Below are 14,505 nucleotides of genomic sequence, written 5' to 3'. Positions count from 1 at the left end.
TAGTTGGTGCAGAAAATCCAAGCGAGGCCGACTCAGCAAGGGCAGCTGGCTTCTGGCCACTTCCTGACTGGATTTGCAGTCAGATTGCAGAGAGGTGTTTGCAAGCAGCTGCTCTTTGCTAGTGAGAAATATGGCGCTCTGGGACGCTGGCTCGGTCAGGCATATCTGGCTTTGGATGGGGAGCACAAGGTTAGACGACATGAATGGCAGCAGACTCTCCTTAACCCTCTGCTGAGGCGGTTTTGTAACAACCTGGCCTTGGTTTTGATCCTCTGGAAAGCATGACTCATCATCTACGCTATAAACTGGTTCTCAGGAGCAGCATTTCAGAATGGCTGCATTTTCACAGGTCAAGAAGCAAAAAGCAAGATAAATAGCACAGCTGGGAGTTTTGGAAGAAAAGAAATTGCTAAAGAGCAGTCCAAGACAATCTGAACTAAACGAACCTCAGTATAATTGGCTCATTCAGCCGGAGAGAAAAGCTACCCCGTGGGCTCTCCTTCCCGCATGGCTCTAGGCATCTCTCTAAGTATAGGAGAACTATAGCAGTGTGCATCCCTTCAGTCATCCAAAGAAGATGAATAGGTTGTGGAAGAAGATAGAGCAGTGTTTCTCAACGTTGGCAACTTGAAGATGTCCGGACTTCAACTCCCAGAATTCCCCAGCCAGCAAATGCTGGCTGGGGAATTCTGGGAGTTGAAGTCCGGACATCTTCAAGTTGCCAACGTTGAGAAACACTGAGATAGAGGGACAAACTCCTGGTTAAATAATACAACATAGAAAGCATGTTAGTTGATTATAAAGTCGAAACAGATTTGCCAGGAAAGCTCAGCCATTGTGCTTTTTACAGCACGTTTTTGTGTCCCACATGAAACAGCAGTGGCTCTTACTTACTTAGTGACCATGTAACTGCAGGAGAAATGTATCATAGTGGCAGATTGAGTAATTTGTGATGAAAAAAATATGAGAGGACGCTAGTAAAGCAGCCCCCAAACGCTAAAGATAAGAGAGTTCGTTTCAAAGGCTTGGATTGGAGAATGCCCAGATTTCTCTCTTTTTGAGCCAATGCAGTAAATCATCCTATTGGCTCACAGATGCTTGAAATCCTCCAAGGCTACTCTAGCAGCATTGCGTCCCACTGCTCCCATCACACCTCCTCCTAGGAAGAAAAGTCAGGCATTGAAGGTAGAAAGCGGCTTGACTACAACAGAAAGTAAAATGCCAGCACTCTTAGAAATATTTGTGATTGGCAGGCAGGCCTGAACAAATGACCCCCCAACTCTTTCAGCCCAATTAGCAGCCCCTTCCAGGACTATATTGCAGAAATCAAGCTTCTGATAATGACACTATGGACAAACATCTTTTATATCTTTTTTTTTAATTGCAGCCTTGCATATACCACTCACTCTGCCCCTCCCACACATCGTGACCCGTCAAAACCGACTAAACCGCGCCCGATTAAACCGCGTCGCTGACATCATCAACAGGGCGACAACAGCCAGCGCGGAGAAAGAAGGGCGCTTTAAATAGCGCTTTGAAAGCAAGCCGATTCAACTTAAGGTAAGGGTTAGGTTAAGGGTTAGGGTTAGGGTTAGGATTAGGATTAGGGTTAGGTTTAGGGTTAGGTTAAGGGTTAGGGTTAGGTTTAGGTTTAGGTTTAGGGTTAGGTTAAGGGTTAGGGTTAGGTTTAGGATTAGGTTTAGGGGGGTTAGGTTTAGGTTTAGGGGTTAATTTTAGGTTTAGGGTTTACAGCGTGCTTCTGTCTCCGCGCTGTTGTCGCCCTGTTGATGACATCAGCGACACGGTTTAATCGGGCGCGGTTTAGTCGAGCGCGGTTTTGTGGTGGAACCCCCAGACATACCAGGATGAGCACCGCTTCCACAGAGGTATAGGCCTTGGATTGGAGACTGGTAACTGGAGTAAGCTGGCACTGGACGGGCAAAATATAACTGATCCAAAGACATGGCTCCATGGAATATATTCTGAAAGTCAGAGGCAGTATCAGACATTGCTGAAGAGACAGGGGGTCTTATCCTTGTTCATTTCCCAGCGTAGAGATTCTACACATTCAGATTCTAAGAATAGCACATAGAATAGATTTCCAAGACCATTTTATAGTCAAAGGCAGAAAGTATATATATAAAAAAATCCTTATGGTAATTTGTAAGAGGGTGGGTGGGTGGGTTGGACAAAGTTACTGTGTCAGAATCAAGCTATATAGTCTCCTAAATTGATGGGAGGTGATTTTCAAGAAATACATACCCCACCAGGTAGACCAAAGATCTGCTCAAGGTCTGGAGGTGTTAAAACGTCTATGCCAATGATGGATGCCTTGAACCCAGGTGCATAGGCTTCAACACTGTCAAATACTACAGAGAGAGAAGACATCTGGTAGGAGTAAAACAGAACTTCCCAACATTAATCTCTGGAATGTCCAGGTTGTACTGAAGAACTTCTAATCTTTAATCTTGGAATCTCCTCCCAGTTACTGTTGAAGACACTTAAATAGTTGGGTCCATGGTCTGATATAGTATGAGACAGTCTTCTCATTGGCCGAATAGCATAAAATCCTTGTTTCTGGTTCAAGGCAAATCAATCATTATTTATCAAGGTGGCCCCCCAACAGCTACCTTTTAGACGGGTTGGAATGCAAACCTTCAAGAACATAAAGCTAGGGATGCTCTGTGATTAAATCACCCCTCAGTTGCTGCTAGGCTCCTGTTCATCCCAAGAACTTCCCTGTTCATCATCAGGAAATGCACATGGCTGTTCTCAGAGGTTATCTCTGTGTACTGAAACAGCAACTGAGAGCAATAAATCCTTCTAAAAGAGTAAGGGAATTAACATTTTGTCAAGGATATAGTGAGAAGGCATGCATGAGTAGAAAAGGAGAGATACTCTTCCAAATGGAAGATGCTCCTTAGGTAAATGCAAGACTTGCCCTTTATACCAAGATTACTCCCATGCCAGTGTTTAGCCATTGGCTGTACCTCGATTGGCATAGTCCTCACGGTCACGGGGGTCCCACTGTTTTTCTTCGGCAAGCAAATAGGGGGTGTATTGAGTAAAAAGTGAAATCACATGGCAGCCTGGGGGAGCCAGGGTAGGATCCAAGACCGATGGAATGCACATCTCAATCATGGGCCTAAACAAGAAGGAAGAAGGCAACCTGTGACTCTTATTGAGTGTTTTTTTTAAATTGTTGTAGTTGTTTGTCCGTTGTTTTTCCTCCTGTGTGTATCCCCCCCCCCTTACTTTGGTTTGTGAGCCGCCCTGAGTCCCTCTGGGAATAGGGCAGCATAGAAATGCAATAAATCAAATCAAATCAAATCAAATTATCCCCAGAGTCACTGGCTGATAGTTCTCTTTCTGTGGCTGCTCGGATTATGCCTTGGTTTTATACTAACACGCTGGACTTGCCTTAATACAGTCCTGCCAGCAGCTTCTAACAGGAGGGAACTAAATGAGGTACTTGGCCCCAAGCCAAGGAGATAGCCCAAGCCTTGAGACAAATCTTTTGAGAAGACCTAAAGTCTACTGAAGGATAACGTGACAGGACAAAGTCCTACTTGTTTCATAATATATACTGACTCCGCAAAAACTCACGGAAAACAATACACATAAATCCAGAGGTGAACAAGTAGCAGCACTCCAGTTCTTGCAGAATGTCAACTTCCAGCATCATCTTTAATCAAACTGGTTGGGGGTGCTGGGAATTGAAATTCAGCAACATAGGGAGAAAAAAAATCACCCATTCCTAGCAAATACTAGAAGCAATTTCAGCTCTTCTGACCAATAGAAGAGGAAACCAGAAGGAAATTGGACAGATGGCAGATAAAACAGTCAAGAGCTGGTCAAGAGCTCCACCCACCTTTTTTTTGGTTCTGGGTCCCATTTGCTCTTCTCACAAAACCAAGAAAATACAAATTTGAAAAAGGCAGTTTTCATTATCGGTAATAGATATCATCTTATCTGGAGTATATGATTTCCAGCATAAGGCCTAATATTCCAATTTTATTTATTATGGGATTGAAATAGTATACGATAACCGAACAATGCAATTCTACATACAATTTATTTGGGAGTTGGCCTCAGTAATTTCATGAACTTAATTCTAGTGCGTAAACAAGCATATAATTGGGCTGTTAATTTCCTTTCTACACAAAGCACAGATTGAGTGTCAAGGTGAATTATTATTCTGGATTTTAAATGGTATTGTGCACTTAAAACTGTTGAATAAATGATAATACCGAGAGATGGAAAAAACAGGAAACACCAGCAAACTCTTTGTTGTTGCAAAGAGATGGCACTGGAAGATCAAACCAGCAATGCAGAATGTGCATCTAAATTAGAATTTCTGCACTACATTCATAACAGGAACAAAAGCCTGACAGATGTTGCAGTGCCTAAAATAGCTAATGAAACTGTGTAGATGCATATGAAATTCACAGTCATATAACTTACCAGAAAAGAATCTGACAATATTTGTTTTTCTACAAAATGAGCTTCCTCTCATTAGACCTGGATTAGAGCATGATAAGGGTTTTAGATTAGACACTCTGGAGAGGTGAAATCTGTGTTAACAGTTTAAAATCTGTGCTCTCAAGTGTAGGAAAATAGTAAGTTTAACTGCAGGGCACTTCCAGGCTGATTATTAGAAAGGCTACCTAAAAGGATAGCTGGGAGCAGGTCCAACCATAAGTTTTAAATATGTATTAAGTAATAGTAGCATATATTAGCATATATAATTTCATATATTTGAATTGAGTTGACTTCATTCTCTTCTGTAGCCATTATCGTTACTTGACAGGATAGGAAAAGGTAGATTATAAAGTTGTCTCCCTCAAAGCTAAGAGGACCTCAGTTTACATGATTCTCAATCACCATTCTTTGCCATGTTGGCTGGGAATTATAGGAACTGAAATCTAACATAACTGGAAATATCCGGGGGGGGGGGGTTGTTTCTCCATCCCTAACTCTATTGAAACCACTCAGAATTGCTGATCATACCTTCTCGAGGGCCTCCCATTGCAAGCATCTTCAAAGGCCTGTTGCAAGGCATGAGTGTTTTCACAATTGAGATGGATGGAGCATTGATGGTGAGGCAAGGGGTCATTGCTGGTAGTGTTTGAGACTGCCAAAAAATTGGGCAACCGATCCACAGCCACTGAGGATACGGGCAGTAAAAGTTGATGTTATAAACAACACTAGGCAATGCAATAAATTTCAGTTCTCCAGATATTTAATACAACATTCAGGAATTTACTCACAACACAAATTCACAACAGAACATAGATAGATAAGTCATTTATTGCAGATAAAATAGAACACCTACCTACTGCAACAGAAATCAAGTCCTACGTAATTTCCCTTTTAGGATTTAAATTCTAGGCCTTTTGGTCCTACCTTTTCAATTCTACAAAACTTTTGCTGCTTTCTTCTCTCCTTTGAGATTGGGACATTTGATCAGTGTTTACAAACTGTTCTGTCTAGCTTGAAAGCCATTGGTTCCCACTTTGTCAACATTGTTCTTTAAATCACCAGCCCCTAAAGTTGTGGGGTTGGATTAAAAATAGACTTCCAATTATCTGAGAAATTGAGTTGGAAGAACAAAAGATTATCCTTTTTTTTTTGCTTTTTCTATTCTTCATGTGTTTTTTGTACTAGCCAGCCTGAAGAACAGAAATTTGTTATCCGTTCTGTAAGGTTTCAGTTGGCCCTATTAAATGTACCCAGGAGATAGGGAGAAATCTGCCTGTTGATCATGGAAATTATTGTACCACTAAAACTTTTACATGGAAGCTTCTCACCTATTCACTGCCTTACAGTCCTCACCATTGATCTTGGTGACTGGAGAACGTGTGTCAAACTGTGAGATTCTTTGTACAAACTCCAAGGGCAGATGCTCCTAGAAAGAAGAAACAGGTGCTTGGTTTTGAAGCAAATTGGAAAATAGTTTGGAGTTTAACTGCCCAAACTCACTTTTCTCATTTTTCATACAGTATATTTCTATTATATGAAGAATGCATATATGATTGGCACTCACAGCCACTCACCCCCTTTGTGCATGCAGTTGCCAAGAATTCAGATTTAGATAGATACAGTATGACAATTGTCCTAATGGTAGCAGTTGATCAAGGGGCATGATAAAGTGCCATATCACGTACTTTCGTTTCGTTTCGTTTTGTTTCATTTCGTTTATTGGATTTATATGCTGCCCTTCTCCCAAAAGATTCAGGGCGGCATACAACATAAAAAAAAAGTTCCTGTACTTTCTATGTACAGGAAAATTATTTAAGATATACTGTATTTTTTGGAGTATACGACACACCAGAGTATAAGACGCACCAAGGTTTTGAAGAGGCAAATTAAAAAAGTTTTTGCACTCTGCAGAACTCCCCAAAACAGCCCGTTTTTCATGAAAACGCCCCCCCCCTTTTAAAGGGCACGAATAGCCTTTTAGGAGGCTTGTAAAGTGCTCCTGGGAGGGGTGCCTGTCCCAAAATGAGCAAAAAACACCCTGTTTTTTGCAAAAACTGGCCCCTTTCTGTAAAAAAAGGGGGGGGCATGCATAGCCTTTAGGAGGCTTATAGAGTGATCCTGGGGGCTGAGGGGGGGCAAAATTGAGCAAAAAACAGCCTGTTTTTCACTCATTTCTGCCCTCCCCAGCCCCCAGGAGCTCTCTGAGAGCCTCCTAAAGACTATCCACAGCCATTTTGGTGAAGGGGGTAGGGTTTCGGGAGGCAAAAAAATGCTGTATTCAGTGTATAAGATGCACCCAGATTTTCAGCATCTTTTTTGAGGGAAAAAGATGCATCTTTAGTGAATTAAAAACACTAAAGAGGATCTCAGTTAATACTGACACCTCAGATAGGGCAGTTCATTACCGAGAGCCGAGGTGGCGCAGTGGTTAAATGCAGCACTGCAGGCTACTTCAGCTGACTGCAGTTCTGCAGTTCGGCTGTTCAAATCTCACCGGCTCAGGGTTGACTCAGCCTTCTATCCTTCCAAGGTGGGTAAAATGAGGACCCGGATTGTTGTTGGGGGCAATATGCTGACTCTGTAAACCGCTTAGAGAGGGCTGAAAGCCCTATGAAGCGGTATATAAGTCTAACTGCTATTGCTATTGCTATTGCTACTTTATGGCAGAGAAAATGGTGCCTCTAGTCAGTATCCATTTTTGGAATACAATACAATCAGAGGTTCAGGGTTTAATATGAAAGCAATCCACTGCTCTGAAAAAAGTATTAATCAATACACACTAATAGAACTAGAAGAATCTTCCTTAAGATTCTTGTGGCACTCTTTACATTTGCCAGGCATTAGTTGGAATTCTAATGGAAGAAGATGGAGAAAATTATACTGGGAGCACATGGCTCAGACCTCTCTCCCTTTCCTTTTGGAATGCCTTCCTCTTTCCATTATCAGCCTTTCTCTTATATCAATTGAAGGAACTCTCAACAAGCTTATTTGGCTGAGAATCCATAGTCTAGTTCTCTTCTAGGCAAATTGTAGTCACTGCCTTCTTCTGGGTCTTGTTGCAAGAGATGCATATTGCTTATCCAGAACTAGAATGCAAATAAATCCATCAAATATTTGGGTCAAGTTCTAGGCACCTTGGTTTTTAAGAGAAGGGGGGGAAAAATAAAGGTGATGGTGATGGTTTTCTAACAAGTCCTCCCAAGGTCTTCCATGTTTTGTCAGAAAACTAAACATACTTGTGGAGTCAGCTCCAAAAAGGTATGATGTGGAGATGCATTGGACAGCACCAAGTGGCTCTTCACTTCAGTTCCATCCTGGAGACAAACTCCTTGAACCTTCTTATCAGCACTCAGGAGAATCTGGGAAACTGCCTGAGGAGGAAAAAGAAAATAACCAGCAAGTAAGTATAGGTTCTCACAATGGTTAGTAAAAACTGTCCACTTAATCTAGTAGTAGAAGGGATTCCTGACTTCAGGTTGCCCCCTCCATAAAGAAACCCAAGTCTGAATAACTGTGTCTTGCCCTGTGGATCAAACAGAACCCAGTTCCCCACGTAACAGTCAACAATTGCCTCTGCTGCCTCTTTTTTTTGTTTCATTGTTCTTTGTCCTCTTTCCTGGAGGCCTTTTCGGCACTCCTCGGAACAAGATTTGATCAATCTACTCACCTTATCAGTAAAGATCTCAGCCCCAAGTGCAGTTGCAGCACGAGCCAAGGATCCAGAAAGTGCCCCCATGCCACCAGACACATAACCCCAAGCACCCTTGCGCCCCTCTAATCCTCCCATGACATGGTGCAGCAAAACATACCTATGAGAAAGGACAAAAATTAGGGACTGCCAAGTAATATTATGATGGCTGCAGTTTTATTTTTAATGTAGATGCTGGCCAGCAGCTTTGGTTTGTCTTTCTTGTATGCCTTCTGTAGTCTTCTGCCTCAAATACAGCTTAGTCTTTATAACTGTATGCATTGAAGTAATTGTGTGCATTACAATAATAACACTTCACTTCCCAAGGGCTTACCAAAATGTAGAGTATTATAGAAATAAAATGTAATGATGCTTGGTATAACTTACTAGCTATTGTCCTTGTGTCTAGCAATGCTGGTATATAGAGTGCTGCTGATTGTCAACAAGGTATAAAGGCTGGGGATGAATACGAAAGGATATAAGAAATGTTATGTGCGGAGATAGGAAGGAGAAGTTAAGTTGGAAAACAGCAATAAGAATTAAGAACAATATTATTACCCACTGCCTGGTGTGTGTGGACCAGCCATGGCACCGATCACCGCATCTGTGGCCAATGTTGCTTTTAAGGGCTCTGATTCAAACCAGAAATCCAAAATCTGCAAGAAGAGAATGAGAAACAAGCTTGTATGGAACCCCTGAAGGAATCTGTATAAATTCTATTTACTCATTGCCTTCCTCTGACCCACAGGTGCTAGGCTAATCTTAGGCCACTTTTACAGTTCAAATTAAAACCTGAACGAAGGAGATAATACGGTTATAAAATTAAAAAGCGGTGCAAACAGTTCTCCTATTTCAGGTTGACCAGTGCCACTCACCTTGGAAATGGGAGCTGTGAGAACCTCATAATACTGTGGAAGTTGTTTTCCCAAAGCAAATCCTGGCCAGAAGAAAACAAGGTTATTGTTCGTCATCGTCCCCCTCCCCCAGAGTCACTTGTTTGAGATGGACAGCTATAGAAAATAAACAAATAAATAAGGTGATTCATGCCTTTCAAATATAGAACAAAAAGGGAAACTACTTTATTTAGCATCCCGCACAAAGACAGACTTATAGCTGCAAAAGATCTCCAGTAAAAGATCATATCAGGAAAACTCCTCTCCTCCCTCTGTCTCTCTCTCTCTCTCTCTCATCTTCCACTGCTGTTCATATACAGGTGATATGCCATGCCTGCTGCTTAAAATCTTCACAAACTCCTCCAGAGGTTATTATGTTAGTGCCAATTTTCAATTTATGAAAATGTTGTTTTCAACAATCAAATTTAGGGAATATGCAAAGTAATCTTAACTAATACAGCATAGTCTTCTTCTTGTATGTGCATTCTTTGGGCATTAGTGCACACATGTATTAGTACAACTAAGTGTGCAAATGAGTGCAGCCCTCAATTTATCAGCCAATGTAGTTTCCAAGGGCTAGATGGTAGTTTTTTTGTTCCAAGATAGAAACAAGATAGAATCTTTGGTTAAAATGCTTTTGGGCTAGATAAGGTTACACATGTGGGCGAGGCTAGGTTTGATTTGACGGCCAATGCTAGTGTCCACATATTTCCTTCTCGAAATTGTTGGAAACTGGGTGCCAAATTTTAGTAAATGTGATCAGAATTTCTTTAAGGGCTGCAAAAAAGGAATCTAGGGTATATATTTGGCCTTGAGAGCCCATTTATTCCTTCTTACCTTACAGCAAGGTAAGAGGAGAGAGTGTTAATTCAAGTACAAAGTCTATGTGGTTGAGTGAGATTCTAATCATCTACGTAATTCAACACAGCAGCCATTGAAGAGAAATCTGGGTATGTGTCACAAATGTCGGGGCCTGGGCCACCTGTCTCTCACCTGCACGGAACAGGCCTCTCAACCCCACCAAGGCCCTGAATCGCTGACGCAAGGAGCCCCGGGTGAGTGCAGCTACATCCATTGGACAGATATCAAGTAGAGGGTCAATGGCTGTCACCAAGCGGTTCATGAACGCCTCATACTTGGGAAAAGCCTGCAAAAATGAAGGAAGAGAAACTATTCAGCTGATTTCTAGAGCAAGCCTTTTCCTACAGATCAACACCCCAAGCACCACAAATATTTAGGTATCTTCTTGCATTTCTTATATCATGTGGCTGTGATATGTTCTATGCTCCTTTCCCCTCTGCCTCCAAGAACAGTTCTCCTCAAATACCTGGGCATCCTTTAGGGAGAACTGGGCAATCTGTTTCTGTGTCTCAGCCATGCTGTTCCCCAGCAACAGCGAGCGAGGAACTTGCCCACCCTGGCTGTCCTCCAGGATTGGAGTGAAGGCGTATGGGTCACGTAGAAGCACTTTTAAGCCATGTTTCTGCAAGGATAGAATTATCACACACATGCAGTAGGGAGATTTGTGTACAGCGCTCAGACATATAGGTGACTATGCCAAAGCATATGTTATACAATGGTCCCAGAATGACCCTTTCCTGGCATACAATGGAGGAATGATCGCTTTACACCACAACAATTGTACAAATGGCCATCAGCTAATTTAGGCTGCAGTCTTTTAAATACGTTTATATGTGGAGTAAACCTCATCAAACATATTGGGACTTAATTCCTGTTAAACTCCTCAACATGAAGAGGTTCCTTTTTTAAACCTATTATCTGTTGGTTTCGGATTTCAACAATTTGCTTCCTTGATTATTGAAATGTTAATCAAACGTATTTATTTTAAATATATTATATATTATACATATGCCCATTTCACAGAAGTGAAATGGGCATATGTATAACTCTGGGCAGCAAACAACAATCAGATAATACAATAAATAAAAACAAAAATGTCCAATATAAAAACAAATTAACAAATATTAAAAAATACCACAAATAATAAGAGCAGGAAGAGAAAAAATGGCCACTTCAATAATGGAGTCATCTGAGCAAGTTCCAGTTGCCTAGGAGTCCCAGGCCTGATAACATAGTCAAAACTTGAGGGACTTCTAGAATGACCATCTCATCTACTGGGATTGGCCTGCCCACCCGTGCCAACTGAGGAGGCATGCTGCAGACCCTGCCAGACTGAGTATTCAGGCTGGAGGGGTCCAGAAAAAGGGCCTTCTCTGCCATTGCACCTGCCCTCTGGAACAATGGTCTCCAACCTTGGCAACTTTAAGACTTGTGGACTTCAACTCCCAGAGTTGAAGTCCACAGGTCTTAAAGTTGCCAAGGTTGGAGACCACTGCTCTGGAACACTGACACACACACACACACACACAAACACTGAGGTTAACTCCAACCCTCCTGACCTTCCATAAGAGCCTAAAGACCTTAGCTTGGGGCTCCAATGGGGCAGTATCACAATGGAGGTGGTTGATAAGATTAACAGCAAATGCTACCCCCCCCCCCAAAAAAATACTGCTCCTGCTCGCCCCATCTTTTAATTGGGCCACAATGTTTGGCTTTTTGTATTAACTTTTTATGTTTTTAGTTTATATAGTTTTATTTTATGATTGTAAACCTCCCAGTTACCTTGAGGTAGGACGGGCAGCCAATAAATTTTACAAATAGAAAATAAAACCAATGAATGTCAAAAAAAAAAAGGATGGAGCTAATCTAAATTCAGGGGAAAGAAGAATGTGCCAGAAGGCAGGTGCTACAGCAGAGAAGGCACACTTCCTGGGATCCACCAAATGAAGGTCCCCAGTCAATGGGACCCACAACATGCCAGATCTGGGATCAGGATATAACAGATTTCAAGGGGTGGGGGGGAATGACAATTTGGAAAAAAGATACCAAACAATACCAAGCTATCCAAAGCACAATCCATACCTTTAGCTCCAGCTCAGTGTAAATCTGGGGTCTCAGCAGACTGAGTAGGTAAGAGGCTCTGGAGAAGTGAAAGCCTGCAGAATAGTGGAGATCAGGTATACCAAGGAGCAGAAGTTTATATGCTTGGGAAAGGGAAATATTGGATAGGTTTAACTCTTACCTGGGACAATTTCTTCAGTGACTGCAGCACCTCCCACAATGTATCTTCTCTCCAGCACTACTGTTTTCAACCCTCCCTTTTGTAGATAAGCAGCCTGAGGATGCAGTGAGTATTAACTTGGTCCTGAATAGTCCCACCTGCTGCCTTCCAAGAATCCCTGCTGCAGAACCTCATAATTATAAGACCAAATATCCCCAGTGGAAGAACAGATTCTCCCCAAGTACAGATTAAGCACCTGGGGCCGTTCTAGCTGATGCCAGATGTAAAGTGTCACCTCTTCTCATCACCCTCAGTACTTACAGCAACCAGTCCATTGTGTCCTGTGAAGAGATATCCCAGAATGAAAAGCTACTTATCATTACATGCTTCTTCTTATATAGGTGCTCTTTTATTTTATTTATACAAGCATTTTGTCACCTTTCTCAACCCTGAAAGGGTCCTCAAGGAAAAAAAAGATTCATTTGAAAAGTTATTATTTATAGTACAATTAAGAACAGATTATATGAAAACATTTAAAATCAGCACTGAGGACTGCAGGTGCAAGTGAATTGCCACACCTGAGCCACCTGCAGCCAGCAAGGTCAGGAATGAAAATGCTGTAGATTATAATTTGGCAGTATCTAAACCAGTGTTTCTCAATCTTGGCGATTTTAACACAAGTGGATTTTACTCCCAGAAATCTCCAGCCAGCATGCTGGAGAAAAACTGATCTAAATGACCAGAGGTCACCGATCCCTGAATATGTTTGGCACAGAATTAGAGTAAGTCTCCAAACCTTGTTTGATTTTTAAGATTACATTCAGAGTGTTTTCTTAGCAACTGTAATGAGGTGGCTTTTTAACATTCTAGTCTAGTCCTGACCTTTTGAATGACCAAAAGTGACTCTGCTTAATTGAGATCAGCCAAGGTTGCTTAGATGCTATACCTAAAGGACAATACAGAACTCCGGATAAATATGCAATATTGGGAAGCAGCAACACTTGGTTGGGATACTATTAGAAAATACCTGGGAAGTAGAAAAACATCCTAGAAGGCAACACTGGCAAACTAAGTTCATACTGTTGTCAAGATAATTGCAGGAGTCTAAGGTGCTCCCAGGAAGCTTTACTTTTTAAAGGGCTACAGGACTGCATGGCCAATACTTTCTAGTTTAAAACTTCAATGCTTGATCTTTGCATGTCAAGGAAGACTTTTGAAGCCAAGATCGCCACCGCCTCCAAACCAAGGCAATTCTACCTGGGCAGAGGGCCAGCTTCATATCTGGCCGTGGGGAGCCTCCTTCCCTCCCCTATGTGTTAAATGGGCTTCATTCCTCTGACGCTCACCTGCCCCGATCACGACAGCATCGTACTCCCGCTTCAATGAGGCTGCAGGCCGCGAATAGTTTGCCCTACAGCCCGCCAAAATCCGGCGAATGCCAGTCGGGCCCAGGCGGCGACAGTGCCTGCTTGCCATTTTACACTTACTGAACTTTGCATTTCGGAGCGCACTTTCGGGGGAAGAAACCGGGGAGGTCCTACGACGTTTCAGGGAGGCGGGGAAGAGGAGGGAGGGGGAGGTGCCCGGAAACCGTCCCAAAGGCACAAGTCAGTAGTACAGAGAGCGGGGAGAGTTGTTGCTTAAATCTTTCCGTGTTGTTATGCTTCACCAGTGACAACGCGGTGTTCCAGCAAAGCAGGGAGAAAGCTATTTGTGACATAATCCAAAGCAGAGCTGCTTTCCAGCTCGAGACTCAGATCAAGTCCACCAAATCAGCTTGGTACCCGATACAGAGCAGTTCAGAAACACCTTTCGCCCCTCCCAGCGTTACATAGTAATGATCATGGATGGATAATTAACGAGTCTCTTTCCAAGACCTCATATCACCTTTCGCGCTTCGGAAATGTGAACTAACCAGGAAACTCTATTCTCAAAAGCGCTTTAGGTACCCACACAAAGGGGTTTTTCCTTGACCCGGGCGGGACCCTTCTCTTTCGGCCCCATTCAGCTCCAGATTTTCCATCTACCACACACAACCTGAGGGAAGGCTGTTTTCAAGGGACAGAGAAAGCCCTAAGGGTGAACTTAATTAAGTGGCAGAAAAGGTGGTGTACAATGATGCACATACTAACATGAAATCAAAATCTTCAGAGCCTTTGCCTGCAACCAAGCAGGAGACGACCTGATCCAGGCAGAACTGAAGCATCAACTCTCTTACGTTTCTCAGCAATGCAGATCGCTGCCCTCCCCCTCAAAAAAAGCAGGATAATCACAGCCATTGCCAACAATTGCAGGCAGCTGAGATTAAGAGGGCTTCCAGTCAAGCGTTTAAAGAAATAATTAACTTCTGATATCTATTG

General features: G+C 42.4%; 1 protein-coding gene across 1 annotated transcript; it reads right to left on the bottom strand.

Annotated features, from left to right (window-relative positions):
• Positions 1–730: 730 nt before the first annotated feature.
• On the bottom strand, positions 731–13,652 carry PYROXD2 (pyridine nucleotide-disulphide oxidoreductase domain 2). The gene is made up of 16 exons (XM_087725705.1): positions 13,492–13,652; positions 12,467–12,486; positions 12,167–12,260; positions 12,007–12,080; positions 10,391–10,546; positions 10,057–10,210; positions 9,046–9,107; positions 8,729–8,826; positions 8,150–8,291; positions 7,719–7,853; positions 5,836–5,908; positions 5,011–5,167; positions 2,991–3,145; positions 2,263–2,369; positions 1,862–1,982; positions 731–1,159 (listed from the first exon to the last, which is right to left on the bottom strand). The coding sequence occupies exons 1-16, from the start codon at positions 13,619–13,621 to the stop codon at positions 1,089–1,091; spliced, it is 1,749 nt and encodes a 582-aa protein (XP_087581831.1). The 5' UTR covers positions 13,622–13,652; the 3' UTR covers positions 731–1,088.
• Positions 13,653–14,505: the final 853 nt, after the last annotated feature.

The sequence above is a fragment of the Thamnophis sirtalis genome, unplaced genomic scaffold (genome assembly GCF_051295495.1).
Source record: "Thamnophis sirtalis isolate CommonGarterSnake01/CBP01778 unplaced genomic scaffold, rThaSir2_p1.2 scaffold_11, whole genome shotgun sequence".
In the NCBI taxonomy this organism is placed as follows: domain Eukaryota; kingdom Metazoa; phylum Chordata; class Lepidosauria; order Squamata; family Natricidae; genus Thamnophis; species Thamnophis sirtalis.
The sequence above is the reverse complement of the archived record's forward strand: the minus strand, read 5'-3'. Positions and strand labels throughout refer to the sequence as shown.